Here is an 18,599-nt window from a genome sequence, read left to right as displayed (position 1 = left end):
TCTAGAAGAGCGTAGCATTCCAAAGGATTGGAAAAGGGCACAGGTCATCCCTGTTTTCAAGAAGGGACGTCGAACAGATGTGCAGATCTATAGACCTATATCTCTAACGTCAATCAGTTGTAGAATTTTGAAACATGTATTATGTTCGAGTATAATGACTTTTCTGGAGACTAGAAATCTACTCTGTAGGAATCAGCATGGGTTTCGAAAAAGACAATCGTGTGAAACCCAGCTCGCGCTACTTGTCCAGAGAGTCAAAGGGCCATAGATATGGGTTCCCAGGTAGATGCCGTGTTTCTTGACTTCCACAAAGTGTTCGATACAGTTCCCCACAGTCGTTTAATGAACAAAGTAACAGCATATGGACAATCAGACCAATTGTGTGATTGGATTGAAGAGTTCCTAGATAACAGAACGCAGCACGTCATTCTCAATGGAGAGAAGTCTTACGAAGTAAGAGTGATTTCAGGTGGGCCGCAGGAGAGTGTCGTAGGACCGTTGCTATTCACAATATACATAAATGACCTTGTGGATAACATTGTAAGTTCACTGAGGCTTTTGCAGATGATGCTGTAGTGTATCGAGAGGTTGTAACAATGGAAAATTGTACTGAAATGGAGGAGGATCTACAACAAATTGATGCAGGGTGCAGGGAATGGCAGTTTAATCTCAATGTACACAAGTGTAATGTGCTGCGAATACATAGAAAGAAAGATCCTTTATCATTTAGCTACAATATTGCAGGTCAGCAACTGGAAGCAGTTAATTCCACAAATTATCTGGGCGTAGGCATTAGGAGTGATTTAAAATACAATGATCATATAAAGTTGATTGTCGGTAAAGCAGATGTCAGACTGAGATTCACTGGAAGAATCCCAACAAAGGAAGTAGGTTACAGTACGCTTGTTCGCCCACTGCTTGAATACTGCTCAGCAGTGTGGGATCCGCACCAGATAGGGTTGATAGAAGAGATAGAGAAGATCCAACGGAGAGCAGCGCGCTTCGTTACAGGATCATTTAGTAATCGCGAAAGCGTTACGGAGATGATAAATCTCCAGTGGAAGACTTTGCAGCAGAGACGCTCAGTAGCTCGGTACGGGCTTTTGTTGAAGTTTCGACAACTTACCTTCACCGAGGAGTCAAGCAGTATATTGCTACCTCCTACTTATATCTCGCGAAGAGACCATGAGGATAAAATCAGAGAGATTAGAGCTCACACAGCGGCATACCGACAGTCTCTCTTTCCACAAACAATACAAGACTGGAATAGAAGGGAGAACCGATAGAGGTATTCAAAGTACTATTCAAAGTACCCTCTGCCACACACCGTCAGGTGGCTTGCGGAGTATGGATGTAGATGTAGATGTTGAATTGACTTATGCATATAGTTATAGGACATTCACCAGTTAACTTAGAATCCGAGCCATTGTGCAACTCAGCATTTTTCACATTAACTCACCTTGCCAGAGGTGACAGAAGTGGTAAGTATCATACTAAAATCCTGCAAGTGACTAATGATTGAATCCATGATTTTCATATTTGCAGCCTGGCACTTTACCACCAAGCCACGCCTATCATTAAGAGTTAGTACCTAATTGGGTTTTTCGTTTTGACCTTATGCTTGAAATGTTCGCTCTTTCTATTGCACCTTCAGCAACACACTAATCTTTTCCTTTCTTCTATTTCACCTCTTGCAATGTTATTATTGGACAATAGTTTCATGCCTTCTAATATTCTTTTGCTTTTCATTTTACTTTTTACTATATTTCATTAGCTCTTACTTTAGTAGTATCATAGCTTTTCTGTATTTCTTTACTTAAGAGAAATCAGTCTTGTAACATCAATTAGAATCAAAATTCTCTAGTGGAACATACACAAGTTCTTAAAAATATATAATTTATTTACATAAAAGGCGTAACTGTTCTCTCTCTCTCTCTCTCTCTCACACACACACACACACACACACACACACACACACACACACACACACACACAGAGAGAGAGAGAGAGAGAGAGAGAGAGAGAGAGAGAGAGAGAAAGAGTATACAAACTCCACATAAAAAGAAAACTAAAAATAATGAAAAATTATTGACTTATTCACAAAGTAAAGAAAAAGCCTTTGGTAGGTAACAAAATTACATCTCTGGACACTTAATTCTCAAACTATAATACCTCCACTCAGAACAATCAATGTTTAGTCTGTTGGTAAACTCTTGAGTGAGCAGTGCTGTTGGTGGGAAAGTGGTCCCTCCTGGAAGAACCTTGCAATTGCCCTACAAGCACACTACTAACTGGTTGTTCATTTCCTGTCTAGCAGTGTAATGCAGCCTGCTGCGATTTATGTCAATTCAGTTCCTGTGATTTTAGTTACCAGTGTCAGTCAGTTCAATTTGTATATTTAACAACATACTTATTTATTCCGAAGTGATAGAGAAGTGTACTACATCACAAGAAAATATATACAATATGGAGACAAGGTATTTGTAAACTAAGGAGCATTTGGACACAAAAAGAACTGCTGGCTGATATTGTCAGTACTGTCCTCTGATTGTGACTGACAATACGACACATTTGGGGGGGGGGGGGGGGGGGGGGAAATGGAAATAAAACATATGGTTTACTGGAGTCAGCAAGAAAGATCACCCAAATTCTGGGAGGAAACCCATCATTATAGATGGCTTTACAAAAGTGGTAATTCGAGAAACAATGACAAATCAAAAAACATATCACAAATCTCTTATTGCTATAAAATACAAAAAATGCATTTTCCGGAACAGAAAGGTCTTGCGAGCACGAGTCTGCATGGAATGGGATTTATCTGGAAGAGTTCTGTAAGTGGTAATCGAATGGTCATGCAAATAATCGATAGAAGTAAGGAAATGAAAAAAGCAAGGTGGAAAGTTATTTTATATCAACAAAACTTGGAGTGACCCTTTCATCTTGTGGCAAGAACTAATGGGCCACTATACTGTTCAAATCTAAGAAGATAGTGAGGATAATCTTCATGTTTAACTGCACTTACCAATTCCCCCCCCCCCCCCCCCCCAATCTTGAAGAGCCAGAATGCTACCGCTGGGACGACTGAGTCTTAATTGCATCACCTGTTACCACCTTGACTTCATCTAGCACCTCCTAGGCAACTAGAATGCACTACTGTTTTGTTCAAAGTTCAACAACTTTGGAACCAGTGTACCCGAATCATCGGGAACAATTTCATGAAATGAGCCAGTTGACACGCCATCACCATCAGCAACTACTCTGATTGTGATTCGTATTAATTTCTTTCACTTTTTCCATGCTTTCATCATTTAATGATGTGCAGCAGCACCCAGAATGCTAGACATCTTCAAAGTCTTCACTGCCTCCTTCTAAACACTTACACCGCTCGGAAACTCTTGTTTCACTTTACCCCTAGTAGATGCACCAAAAGTAATATCTAGCATTTCTAAGACTTTGATGCACTTTATTCCATTCTTATAGCAAAATTTAATACAACTTACTCATTTTGAAGCAACACACACAACACCTGTTACTACCAAAACACATGCAACCTCTTTGATAGCTGATGATAGACTAAATAACTGATATGCCTAACTTCGTACAGACAGTTTTCAGAAATGTTTACCAACACAATGACAAAAAAAAAAAAAAAAAAGCTATACAACCGAAAATTACCATTTCTCCATTACTTTTGGAACATTCCTCGGATAGTAAGAATTATTGTTTCACTGCAACATGACAAGGAAAGTTGTCTTTTAGTGGAAACACATCGAAGGATTAAGCTTTTAATTCTACAGGTTAATTGCATTATATTGTTGTACACTTATGAATCCTAACATATGACGTCCAGTCCTATTTAAATGTAATTTAGTCTATAATGCTGTTTTTCAGAAGGCAATCTTCTTCTTTATTCCGTATAGTGTTAACTCATTTACCTAAAAATAAACACTGCTCAGACATATGTGCACCCTGTGAGGACACTGATTTAAAGCGTGCATTGCATAAGGGCTGGTGGAACAATGTTAAACAGACGTAGAGGCACCCAGGATATAGCTGGCCTGTCAGAGTGGGGACTTGACTGCTTGCTCAGTAATTTACCAACAGACTATAGTAAGAATCTGAATACCCTTCAACTGCAATAGTAATAATAGTAATAATAATAATAATAATAATAATAATAATAATAAACATGGTACAACAAAAACTAACAATTATTATTTTACCAGTAAATCAATACTGGAAGGTAATGAGTACCATAAGAACAATGGAAGGAGTTAAGGTAACCATTTAAAACATAGTTGAGGTATGTGCTCATCTACAGCTCAGTATCTCAACTACAGTGTTATAACCCTATAAAGTGAAGACGATTAATTTTGAACAGTGTATGCCTCCACAGCCAGCCTAAAGAGGCCGCCTCACTTCAACACAGACAGCAAGCAAAGCAGCTGTATGCAAACCAGTGTGCTGGGCCCATCAGCCATTCTACTGTTTAACAGGACTTACGGATTACTTCACTGTGATACTGTATCTACTGTTCATACTGTTTACTACATCACTCAGTGTATAATTAATAAAAGTTAGTTGGTGTGTGTGTGTGTGTGTGTGTGTGTGTGTGTGTGCATGTTTCATTATGTGGCTACATCTACTCCTTCCACTATTTTGTTCTGTACCAGTAAACAACTTTATCACAAACTTACCATCTGGAAGGTCCTGCTTATTTGCAAATATTAGTATGATTGCATCTCTCATTTCCCTGTCATTTATTATCCTATGAAGCTCTTGTCTTGCTTCATCAATTCTGTCTCTATCAGCACAATCAACAACGAATATAAGACCTTGCGTGCCCGTGTAGTAGTGTCTCCATAATGGACGTATTTTGTCTTGTCCTCCAACATCCTGAAATTCAAACTGTAGTTGCATGAAATGTTCCCAATATTGGCTGCAATAAGTATTAAATTTGAATACTGCTTGTACTATCTCCAGCCTATCAAACTGACAAGAATCAAATTGCTACATCTACAGTAACTTCGATAAAAATCTTAACTAAAGTTCTAATAATGATGCTAATATGTGAAAAATTATTGGTAAACCAGAACTGAATATGCTCATCATCTGCTTGACTGCTAACAGTGTTAAAAAAAATTGAAAACTAATTCACACCTTCCAAACTAAAATGACTCACTACTGGATGGAATAAACACACATGACAAGGTAAGTACAAATACATGATGCAGCAATGAGCTACACCACTAACACAAAATCATGAGGGAATATTTAAACGTGACGACACACATAATGCAAATTCTCCAGAACCTATTTATGACTTAACCAGAAAGTTATGTGATGGTAACACCCAGTTAATCAACAAAGTCACATTACTTGTACTACCAAACATCGTACTCTGAAGAGTATATCAACAACCTCCATTTCCTCTGGCCTCAAGGACTTATAAAAGCTGGAGCACTGTTAGTGATTTACTAGCTTTCTGGTGATAATTAAGGAGTTGTTTTAAATATTAAAATTTCCCTATGTTCTCCTTGATCACATGAAAAGAGAACGTCCACCTCTTGCTCTGTCTTCTTCATATATCTTTTAGTCCGGACCAATAACTAATAGGAGTAAAGACAAAGGCCTCCTACATCTCTTGTTTCAAATCATTCTCATCTGCCATTATGTATCTATGACAACAAATTTCATTTGTTGGCTAAGAACTTTTGTGGATTCACGTTGTTCATGTATGACCAGTTCATCTTTGTCTGTAGACTAGTATATGCATTTTTTTTTTAAATCTAAGAATACTAATGTTCAAATTCTTCCCACGTGACAAATATTCTATCGGCAATGTCATAGCAAATGAGGGCTGTATTGCTACGGAGTACCTTAAAAGCGGAGAGAGGGGGAGAGGGGGGGCAGGGGGGGGGGGGAGAGAGAGAGAGAGAGAGAGAGAGAGAGAGAGAGAGAGAGAGAGAGAGTGCACATCTTTTATCCTAATCCATCTCAGTACCTTTAAGAAACGTGAGAATGTGATACCCTTTTAATACTTATACTTTTGTCTGGTTACGTTCTTGAGGAAAGGACTAAATATCCTTTGTCCAGTCATTTAGGACCAAGTGTATATTTGTGAAACCACACTACTTTACAATCCACCAACCCATTTAGCCATAATAAATCGGCATTTTTGTTTTAAAAACAATTCAAATTTTTGAGCTCAACAGTTGTTTTTCTTTACTTCCAGCAGAGTTGTGAGCATAAAGATCAGTTTTAATCACAGATATTGAAGGCACTTGCATGTTAAGTCAACCACAAGAAAACTCCACCAGTCAAGGTCTAAGTATTATACGGGAGAGACAAAGAGTGTCTAAGAGAAGAAGAAATGGCACTTAATTATTTTGTTTCATTTGGAAGTCTTATTTGATCCAGCTCTCAATACTCATATACTGAGCTGGTCTCTTGCTGTGAGAGGAATTATTTTTCAAGTATTGGAGAGAAGTTACAGCAAAAATTCCCTTAAAAGAAATATAATGCCTGTACATAATTACATACTAAGTACAATGATGTGATACCAACCCCAGTGCAATAAGTCAGTATTGTACAAAAACTAAAAAATAAAAAGTCCATAAGAAGTATGCAAGCCCCCTTAACCCCTTAGCTTACAATGTCGTGCGAGAGAATTAGTGTGCCGACCCCGACAAACATCAACTAGACGTATCAGACACGTGGTACGTTTACCGCGCCGAACAAGCGTATGTCGTGTGAGAGACGTCGGTCAGCCGCACCAAACGTAACCAGAACGTCTCTCACACATTGCGGAGCTGATAGAGTACACGCGGCATACACGAAATGTTGTTCGCTGCATTTGGAGCTGCCGACATTACAAAAAAAATTCACAATGTTCCCGGTGTGTAGCAAACGTGTTCACAGGGAAAGGGAGACATGTGGTGGCATAGCCAACAATGATTTTGCAGGATATTTTGACAGCGGCAGTGACAGTAGTAGTGACGTTTTACCTGCTCTACGAAAACACTGTAGCGCCTAGTGAATGAAGATTATACTGACGAAGAAGAGCAAACCTTCTAGTAACAATCAGAGTCATGGATGTGGCAAAAGGAATACAATGAACCAACAATCTGGATGCATACAGAAATTCCCGGGATAAAGGAAGCAGCTTTACAGCACATGAGTACAAGCAGAAGAGAATTAGGCGTTTTCTATGTAATATTTAATAGTAAATTTTGGGAAAACATCTTAACTGAGACGAATAGATTTGCACAAGATGTACTCAACAATGAACAGAAGAGAGAAAAAATAGACCAAAAGTGGTCTCCTATTGGCTGTAATGAAATAAAAATATACATTGTGCTATGTATAATCATGGCTGAAGTAAGGAAACCATCGATTCAGATGTATTGGTCTAGGAGGGCCGTTGCAGAAACGCCAATATTTAGGAAGAAGATGCCATTGAGGAGATTTCTGCACATACGTAGATTTTTGCATCTAGCGAATAAGTTCAGCCAACAACACAGATAAGCTGTACAAACTAAGGCCACTCATAGATATGTTCAATTAAACATTTAAGGAAGTGTACACAATGCAAGAGAATATTGCCATTGATGAATCATTAATGAAATTTAAGAGGCGCTTATCCTACAAACAATTTAACCCATCAAAAAGAGCGAGGTTTGGTATTAAAACTTATAAACTGTGAGAGTCAAGTTCAGGATACTGCTATTATTTTAAGATATACACGGGTAATGACGAACGTGATGCTAGTGGTAGTGTCTCTGTAAGTGTAGATCTAGAAGTATCACAGTTGGTATTACACAAAGGGCATACTGTAAATTTATAAATACTGGTTTTCTTCACTGAAACTTTTCAAAGCCCTCCTCACCAATAAAACTAATGTGACTGGAACAGTACACTCAAACAGAAAAAATATGCCCACAGACTTCCTGAAGGCAAAATTAAAGGGAGAATATACAGTGAGGAGTTGCAATGGAATATTGGTACTAAAATGGAAAGATAAATGAGACGTTTACATTCTCTCCACAAAACATTCAACAGCAGAAATGATTGCCACAGACACACCTCTCCGCAATGATTTGTGGAAACCAAAATGTGTCGTCGAAAACAGTAGAGGCATGATTGGAATTGATCGTCAAATCAGATGCTCGCATGATTCCCTGTGATGAGAAAACATGTGAAATGATACGGCAAGATTTTTTTTATCTCTCTGATGTTGCTTTATTTAACACGTACATTTTGTATTACAAAATACACTGCAGCAAAAGACAGAGCTATGGAGAATATAGGATTCACATTGCAGAATCATTGTTGAAAACTACAACTTTACAAGAATATAATCGGAAGGGACGACTAGCATCCGGCGATATACCACGAAGACAGCACACGCAACATTGGGCATATTTTCCAAAAACATATTGACCGAACTCTATCAAAAGAGAATCATGCGAGAGCTTGTGTAGTGTGCAGAAAGCACAAATGACGCAGCGAAACAACGTGGGAATGCTAAAAGTGCACGGTTGCACTACATGTGCCAGATTGTTTTGAACGATATCATACAATGGGAGACTATTAAATTCGTGTACATGTCATTGCGAAGACATTGCGTTTGAAAATATGTTTGCCAACATACTAATGTAACAGGCCCCAGAATGTTTTGAACAAAATATTATACAGTTTTAGATCATTGCATTGTTGTGAATATTATTATTAAGATGTATTTCATCAATGTATGTTTGCTTATAAAGGGAAATAAAATGTTTGTGAATATATTATTGCATTTGAGACAATGAATGTTTCGTTTCCAACGGGCAACTAATCATCATTATTTAGGATACTTGCAGAACTGTCACGTTACAGGTGTGTGACACACGCACTCAAAAATCCCGAGGGCGTCTGCACGACTTCGGACGCCACCAGGCGTAGTGCACCATAGCCTTAGCGTGTGTAAGTGCCAGGAACCGTAAGGTGCATCCGTATCTTGCAGCCACTTATGGCTCACACTAACAGAACTTAAATCTTAAGGCAAAGGGTTAACAAACATTCTAATTAAATCCTTCACATCAGGATATTTCCAGAGTATTTAAAACAGGCAGGAGTTTTAACAGCCAACTTCCTGTTGTCACCATTCTAAAAACATAACAGAATCAATTATGATTGTGTGTGTGTGTGTGTGTGTGTGTGTGTGTGAGAGAGAGAGAGAGAGAGAGAGAGAGAGAGAGAGAGAGAGAGAGAGAGAGAGAGAGAGAGAGAGAGAGATTATTGAATTACTTGAATAAATACAACTTTTTCAGTGAATTGAAGGTTTGGTCTCTGAAGTGGTAGGAATACGCAATCAGCCGTAGTAGAATTCTCAAAGGTGCTCTTCACAAAGGTAAGTGTGTCACAGACATGTTTTTAGATCTGTCTAAGACACGCTGTTCTGACAGTGCCTGGTTCGGAGCCCATGTGGTGGCACAAAGCACACTCAATGCATCAATGGCCGCATTAAGTGTAACTGACGCAATAATCTATGTTCAGTGGCAGCTATGGTCAGTTGAGTTGGGGAAGTCCTGTGCCTCAACTGGAGGATACATTTGTATTTTTTGAGAGGGATGATATACAAGATGTGTCCAAAAAGTAAGGTGACTTTATATTTTTATGCAAAAATATTTATTTATTCATCAATATTCAAGCCGGCTTCTTCAAAGTAATCCCCCTCAGATACAATACACTTGTACCAACACTTCTCTCAACCCTCTAAGCACTTTTTGGTAAAGCCTTGAGAACTTCCAGTGATGCAGTTTTTATTTCCTCAATCACTAAAAACCCTAGTCCTTTCATAGGTCTCTTCAGTTTTTGGAACAGGAAAATGAGGGGGCCAAATCCAGTGAATATAGTGGCTGAGGCACGACTGTCATTTCTGACCAAAAAATATCTCACAAGCAATAATGAATGACCAGGTAAATTGTCGTGATGCGACAGCCATGAATTGTTTTTCAATTCCGGACTTTTTTCTGTATTGCTTCTCGCAGACGGCACAATGTCAAGGTAATACTCCTTATTGACCGTACAACCGTGAGGTAGAAATTCAATACGCCATGGTAACTGAAAGAAACAGAGCAAAACTGACATTTTTGGTTTCGACGTCATAACCTTAAACCCGTGTTTCGTCACCAGTTATGACCCTTTTGAGCAAATCGGGATCATCATTGGCATAATTCAAGAGCTCCTAAGTGACATGCAACAGTTCTTCTGATCAAAATTGAGAAGTTTTGCAACAAATTTCGCTGACACGTCTCATGTCCAAAACATCCGAAAAAATTCCATGGACGAGCCAACAGATATGCCAACATACTCAGCAACGTCTCTTACGTTAATTCGCCGACTTTCCAAAATAATTAAATTTTTCACAGCTTCGACACCATCATCTGTTGTTGATCTGCTAGAGCACCCAGAGCGAGGTTTGTCACTGGCATCTTCTCGGCCATCTTGGAAAAGATTGTACGACTTGTAAACCTCTCTCTCTCTCTCTCTCTCTCTCTCTCTCTCTCTCTATCTCTGTTTTCCCATGTGTTTTAGAGCACTTTTCATTTTTCACACAAAATTTGATGTAAATTCTTTGCCCCATTTTTTATAATAATCGAAAATTGCCGAGCACACTAAAAGATGCCTTCCTATCTGACAAAAACTAAGCGTGCTGTACACTCGAAACAGTGAACACATATTTGGGACATGTGTACCAAAATAATAATAATTTAAAAAAAGATTGATAATCAAACATACGTTGCCCGCACAATTTGAAAAAGTCACCTTACTTCCTGAACACACCTCTTATGTGACTGTGCTCATCTTTCAATATTTGTGCGAGGTGTCAATACAGAGCTAAAAGTAACTGGGAAACTCTTGAATGTGGTACCGCTTAATTACACTACAACAGGACTTAATATTTTTGAAGCCGTTTGTGAATCAGTGGACAATACGAATTTGCCTTGGGATAAGGTCTAGGGCCGCAGACAGCACCACAAACGATCAGGTATCATCAAGGTTTTGCTTCTCGTTTAAAATGAGCTCAAGAACAAATTTAGGAAAGATATTTTCACTGTCCATTGTTTCATTCACAAAGATGCATTGTACACTGAAACAGTGAAACTAGGGGATGCGATGTCATGGACAAGTATGTGACTCTAGTGTCACGGCACTATGTAAGTCACCGGCAATTCGAAGGATTCCTCAATGATAATTATGGAAGAAAGAAAATCCTATGAAGTTCTGGTCTTACGTTAAATTAGTAAGTGGATCGAAACAGAATTTCCAGACACTCTGGGACAACAATGACATTGAGACAGACGATGACACGCGTATAGCTGAAATACTAAACACCTTTTTTCAAAGCTGTTTCACAGAGGAAGACTGCACTGCAATTCCTTCTCTTACAAAAAAGAGAGAGAGAGAGAGAGAGAGAGAGAGAGAGAGAGAGAGAGAGAGAGAGAGAGAGAGAGAGGTGGGGGGGGTGCTGGCATCGAAGTAAGTGTCAAAGGAATATAAAAGCAACTGAAATCACTCAACAGAGGAAAGTCCACGGGACCCAATGGGATACCAAAAGAAGTACGCGAAAGAACTTGCCCCCTTCTAACAGCCGAGTACCGCAAGTCTCTCGAGGAATGGAAGGTTCCAAATGATTGGAAAAGAGCACAGGTAGTTCCAGTTTTCAAGAAGGGTCGTCATTTCTGGAAATCCAGAATCTACTCTGTAGAAATCAACATGGATTCCAGAAACAGTGATCGTGTGAGACCCAACTCGCTTTATTTGTTCGTGAGTCCGCCCCCGGTAGCTGAGTGGTCAGCGCGACAGACTGTCAATCCTAAGGGCCCAGGTTCGATTCCCGGTTGGGTCGGAGATTTTCTCCTCTCAGGGACTGGGTGTTGGGTTGTCCTAATCATCATCATTTCATCTCCATTGACGCGCAAGTCACCGAAATGGCATCAAATCTAAAGACTTGCACCACGCGAGCGGCCTACCCGACGACAGGCCCTCGTCATACGACATTTCATTTCATTTGTTCATGAGACCCAGAAAATATTAGATACAGGCTCCCAGGTAGATGCCATTTTCCTTGGCTTCCGGAAGGCATTCGATACAGTTCTGCACTGTCGCTTGATAAACACAGTAAGAGCCTACGGAATATCAGACCAGCTGTGTGACTGGATTAAAGAGTTTTTAGCAAACAGAACATAGTATGTTGTTCTCAATGGAGAGACATCTACAGACGTTAAAGTAACCTCTAGCGTGCCACAGGGGAGTGTTATGGGACCATTGCCTTTCACAATGTATATAAATGCCCTAGTAGGTAGTGTCTGAAGTTCCATGCAGCTTTTCACGGATGATGTTGTAGTATACAGAGAAGCTCCAGCATTAGAAAATTGCAGCGAAATGCAGGAAGATTTGCAGCGGATAGGCACTTGGAGCAGGGAGTGCAACTGACCTTGAACATAGACAAATGTAAAATATTGCGAATACATAGAAAGAAGGCTCCTTTATTGTATGATTATATGGTAGCGGAACAAATACTGGTAGCAGTTACTTACGTAAAATATCTGGGAGTAGGCGTACGGAATGATTTGAAGTGGAATGATCGTATAAAATTAACTGTTGGTAAGGCAGGAGCCAGGTTGAGATTCATTGAAAGAGTCCTTAGAAAATGTAGCCCATCAACAAAGCGGGTGGCTTACAAAACACTCATTCGACCTATACTTGAGCATTGCTCATCAGTGTGGTATCCGTACCAGATCAGGTTGACGGAGGAGATGGAGAAGATCCAAAGAAGAACAGCGCGTTTCATCACAGGGTTATTTGGTAAGCATGATAGCATTACAGAGATGTTTAGCAAACTCAAGTGGCAGACTCTGCAAGAGAGACACTCTGCATCGCGGTGTAGCTTGCTGTCCAGGTTTCGAGAGGGTGCGTTTCTGGATGAGGTATCTAATATATTGCTTCTCCCTACTTATACCTCCAGAGGATATCACAAACGTAAAATTAGATAGATTCGAGCGTGCACGGAGGCTTTCCGGCAGTTATTCTTCCCGTGAACCATATGCGACAAACAGGAAAGGGAGGTAATGACAGTGGCACGTATAAAGTGCCCTCCGTCACACACCATTGGGTGGCTTGCAGAGTATAAGTGTAGATGAAGCAGTGTATGGGCACATACCTTACCACGACACAGTTCCTTGGCTTTGTCAGGGGAAAGTTCTTGATGTTTTCTTCCCCACTCGTGAAGAAATATAACTCTTTCTACAAATGAAAGAGGAAGAAATGTGTGTGTGTGTGTGTGTGTAGGATTTAAAATGGAGATCAGACCTAGTATTCTTAGCTGTTATAATGATGCTTCTGAATAATTTAAATCTGACATTCCAGAGCAAAGAGCAGCTAATAGTTGATTTGGTCATGTCACATGCACGACCAAATCAGGGCATTCATGAGAAAGCTTTTCTTGTTTGAGCGGCAGAGGGTGATGGAATTTTAACGTTCTTTAATCATCTGGCTTCTTTAAAACTAGCTGAAGGTACTAGTTTCGGCAATTATCAAGCAAAGATAAAGCGGCTCATCACATCTTTTCAAACAAGATTAAGCTCGCCATTTTTGAAATGGATATGAAATCATTCAGCTCTCCTTTCTTGGATTCACCTGACTATTTGCCACTGTCACACTAGTTGGAAGTTATTGACTTCCAAAATTCAACTTTGCTGAAAGACAGATACAACAACTTGCTTAATTTGTTACAGTGGTAGCAGTCATTACGGCAAAAAACATTTTCCAAGCTCCGCGAAAATGCCACACAAACTGAGTGCACGTTTGGATATACATATGCTTGTGAGCAGCTTTTCTCAGCAATGAAAAAGAGTAAAAACCAAGCAACGATCTTTTCTTCAGGACGTAACACAGGTCAACCTTCACATTAATGTTGCAAACAATGTGATGCACGATATTTCAGTTCTTGATATTAAAAAGAAGTATAATTTCAAATGCCCCATAACCATAGGCAATTTCTCTTAAAACAGTTATTTCTTATTCACATGCACACTTAATTTTTAACTATTACATGGCATTCTTTTTGGGGAACACATCTAAAAACATGAAAACAATTTTCAAACTGCAGAAAAAGGTCCATAAGAAAAACAATGAAAACTAGTAGTCTAGCTCATTGAAAAGATCTGTTTGAAATAGGCATACACATCAATAATACTGTTTAATCTCTAGAACTAAAGAGAGTATTTTACTTTCTATTTGACATCATCACTTTTGTAGTATATTTTGATTTACTGTGATCGTTTCACATAACAGTAATTCAAAATAAAAAGATGCAACTTTTACTTAAAAAAAATTAATATTTGTTACATAACATATAACATTTCCTTTTGTTAATAAATAGTGTGTGTGTGTGTGTGTGTGTGTGTGTGTGTGTGTGTGTGTGTGTAGAGCGGGCGAAGCATGTGGTGCATTTGGAGCTGAAAGGATCACTGCTAGCGAGATTTCGACCAGCAACTTTACAATTACAATCCCACTGCGCTCTAGTGTCTCAAATTTTGGGATACTCTTAAATTTTACGTTTCTTTAACATGTCTTCATTCATTTTGTTGCCTCATTTGGTGTAACCAGCTGTTAGTCCCCAGAGTTCCTTTTCAAATGCTATTAGTCTTTTTGCACATTTTTTCCTCTATTTTCCAGGCTTCACAGCAATAGCATAGTGCATGTCTTGCTAAGGACTTATAAAGGCATATCCTAGTGTGCTCCTAGATTAGAGAAGATTTTATTATAATATTAATAACTGCCATTATATTTGCACATGTGGTGGCTTTTTCAGTTATGTCTGTTTCTTGCAGAAAGTATAATTTATAATCTAAATACGTGAATTTGTTCACTCTCTACAAGTTTTTTTTTTTTTTTAAACAGAGCTTGCTTTGGACTGAATATTTTCTGCAGAAGGCCACTTCCCACCCCTTGCCTCCTCCTCCTCTGTTGCTGATGTCCATGCTGTATTTCTTAGATAATATGTGAATTGAGTACAGAACATGGTAGGTCATCCTCTAAGAGGCTACATGAGCTAAATCTGGAAAAAAGTAATCTAACTTTTTGTTTCCTTTGTTTTGAATGAAGCTGTGTGGCATTTATCTCCAATCTTGGATGATTTCATTCATATAAATAATAAACAGGAGTGTGAAATGCCACATCCCTCTCTTATTCCTACATATCTTCTGCCCCAACCTAATAATTTGTCCCCTTCCACAACACAGATTAAATTTGTTCTGTGAATTTTGTACATACTACTGATAAGATGCTGGAGAACATGATCATCTGCCAGAAGCAGGCAAGTAATTAGTTCCTTTGTCAGTTCCTAATATGGTTACACCGTGTCACCTGATTCAGTTATCAATTCCCTTAGCATTGTTTGCTTCTGTTGATGTTCATCTTATAATTTTTCAAGACAATATTATTTCAATTTCCCTGATCTTCAAAGGCCTTAGGCCTTACCTGTCCTTGGCACAATTTGTAATATCATCAAACCTCAATGATTTTGCTATTTTTACCTGAACTTTGATTGCTTATTCAAATATTCTCTTTGATTTGTTTTGGTCTGTTTAGTGAATGTAAAGGGTTACTACTACTACTACTACTACTACTAAATTCCTTACTTGAATATCAAAAAAGAATACTAACCCAAACATTGAACTTAACATTTTTGTATGTCACTGTTTCCACGTTAAATCCAACAGTAGGAATTGTTGTGACTGACTGACCCAATTTAAGTTTGTACAGAATAGCTGATTTAAATGTTAAGGATATACAGAAAATAATGTTGCCAGTATAGTTATGTACAGTGGAATGAAATATAATTTACCTTAACACCTATTCCACATTCATAACGAACACTTACAGAATATACATTCATATATGCCACAATGATCACAATATTTGTAACATCTTTGTTGGTGTATGCTTTCACAACTTATCTCACAATTTACGTAAAGGAATGTGTAGAAGATTCTGACAGTCCTTATCACCTCTTCACCCTTTTGTTATTTCTCTAAAAACAAATAATTGTCTTGGGGGGGTATGCAGTTAACACAATCCCATTGTATGTTGAGCAAGTTTTTGCTAATATAGCCATACCATTGCAACCCCAATGTGCATGGGTACTTCAAAAACTACAGCTTTTGTGCACATTACTTTCAGCTTTAACAACAGTTGTGAGTATGATGCTTTCCTTCAAATGAATTGTTCAATGTGTTAACAACAAGGCTCAACTTATAGTTAAGACTATCCAGGAATAATGTACACCAGTTGTGAAGAAGCAGAGTGCCATATCACTTTGTTTTACTAAAATATAAGAGTACAATGTGTTGCAAAAGGATACTTGTTTTTCCAGCAGCATCTAATCCTAACATCAATATCCTCATCTCCTTATTGCCAAAAATTTTTGACAATAACTTCCCCATCTTGCTGTCAGTTCTTTCACAGCACCTGAAACAAGAAGGAAACTGCTATAAGCACACCAACAGCCCTTAAAACAAATAAATAATGTCAACTATTCCATGCCAGTAGTAGTACACAGTGTGTATAAAAAAGAACATCCAATCTACAAAATCGTAACTTATGTTATTTGAGATATGTGTGTGAACAACATACTGTTGGAAAGAGCAAACCCTCTTACATGGTTCCCACTAGGTCACAGTAGCGTGCGCCAACTTTGGTTCTATTAAAAATCATGTTGGGAAAACAGAAAGCGTTGTGTGTTCTACGTTTTGCTCAATGCGGGTCAGTAATAACTGTTCAGCGTGACTTGTCGTACCAGATATGGCATGGATCCTCCTACAGCACAGAGCATTAGATGAAGGCATGAACAATTCCGAGAAAAACGAGGAGTCGCAGAAATCTGTTCACCATGCAGTTCAACATCTCCATTATGTCCCCGTTGTCTGTCTGGTGTGTTGTTTTGACATTTGCACATGAAACCATACAAAATTCAAGTACTGCAATCTCTTCATGAAGGCGAAAAACAATTACATGTGGAGTTCTATAATTTTGTTCTTGGCAAGATGGAGGATGACAGTTTTGTTCCATACTTAGTGTTTAGTGACGAGGCAACATTCCATTTAAATGGAATAGTGGACCATCATAGTGAGAATATGGGGTATGGAACAACCACATGAAGTTGTTCAACACCAGGGGGACTTTCCAAAATTTAAAATGTTTTTTGCAGGAAATGTGTATGGTCCATTTTTATTTGCTGAGAACACTGTTACGGGAAGTACATACCTAGATATACTTGAGAACTTTCTTTTCTCACAGTTGGAGACTCATTTGAATGAATTCATTTACCAATAGGATGGGGCACTGCCACACTGGCATCTGAAAGTGTGGAAATTTTTTAATCAAAGGATTACTGAACGATGGATTGGTCACACTGGACCAAATGATTTAGCCTTACATTACTGTATGTGATTACTTCTTGTGAAGGAGACACTGCCTATGTGCCTACGTTACCAACAACAATGAATGAACTGAGACACTGCATAACAGCAAGTGTGGAAGCTGTAACTCAAGACATGCTCCCTGCAGTGTTGGAGCAAATTTAATACTGCACTGACATACCATGCATCTCAAAGTGGACATATTGAACACCTATGGAAAAGTATGAAAAAAAAAAAACCCTCGAGTTTTTTGTTTGTCTAAAACCAAACTCAATGTATATGTTTATTAGTTTCAGAAATACAGGCATGCCAAACTGGATGATTCTTTTTGATACACTCTATATATTGAAACACTGAATGATATGACTTCATAGTTCTCATGTTAGAAGATACTTAAAATAAAAGGCAATGTAAAATAAGACATTGTTATCTTTGGTCACTGGGTTGAGGAATACACACCATCAAGATTACCAAAGTTATTAACTCAGAGTTCTATGCTTTCACTTTTAAGAATATTGTTTTACTGTGTTTCCAATGTAAGGCAATTTTACAGGAGAGACTATGATTTAATAATGGTATTCCTGGATGCTGATGTGGCTTATGGTGCTGAGAAATAAAGCAAGGTCTTGAAAGTCCTTCATAAAATGGGTTACTGGATGGCTGACTATGAGAAGAATATAGGGAACATAACAACGAAGTTGAGGTGTGCACAGAGAAGATATTGGTTAGAACAAAATTAGGGGTTGAAGCAAGGTAGTGCACTATCCCCCTTAATTAATGGCGTGGGGAAAATGGAGGGAAGATACAAGAGGGAAGGGAAAGTTTCCAGTACTAAGAAAGTATCACAGAAGAGTGTGGGGGGAAATGATAAGATCATTATTAAATGAGAAGGCAAGCAAATGGATTACTGCAGAGGGTAAAAAGCTGGAGCAACGCTGTAGCACCAATAAACGAGTGTGATACTGAGCAAATTATGTGTCAACATTCACATATGCTAGGCAGGTGAGCAGGAAATGACCAAGTACAATGGAAGAGTAAGGAATGAGACAGTGAGAAATAGTGAAACAGACGCCCATGCTGGAGGCCATAGGAAAGAGAAGATGGTATGGACATATATATAAAATGGAA

General features: G+C 38.6%; 1 protein-coding gene across 3 annotated transcripts in view; it reads right to left on the bottom strand.

Moving 5' to 3' along the window:
- LOC126268232 (ADP-ribosylation factor 6) overlaps positions 1-18,599 on the bottom strand; it is a 113,649-nt gene that overhangs the window by 14,707 nt on the left and 80,343 nt on the right. For all 3 annotated transcript variants that reach the window (XM_049973879.1, XM_049973880.1, XM_049973881.1), the window contains exons 2-4: positions 16,415-16,521; positions 15,718-15,821; positions 4,698-4,896 (exon numbers count right to left, since the gene is read on the bottom strand). In XM_049973879.1, the coding sequence (XP_049829836.1) occupies positions 4,698-4,896; positions 15,718-15,821; positions 16,415-16,496 (385 nt within the window). In that variant the 5' untranslated portion in view covers positions 16,497-16,521. The remainder of the gene's footprint in view (positions 1-4,697; positions 4,897-15,717; positions 15,822-16,414; positions 16,522-18,599) is intronic.

The sequence above is a fragment of the Schistocerca gregaria genome, chromosome 4 (genome assembly GCF_023897955.1).
Source record: "Schistocerca gregaria isolate iqSchGreg1 chromosome 4, iqSchGreg1.2, whole genome shotgun sequence".
Lineage (NCBI taxonomy): Eukaryota > Metazoa > Arthropoda > Insecta > Orthoptera > Acrididae > Schistocerca > Schistocerca gregaria.
This window is presented reverse-complemented; position numbering and strand designations above follow the sequence as displayed.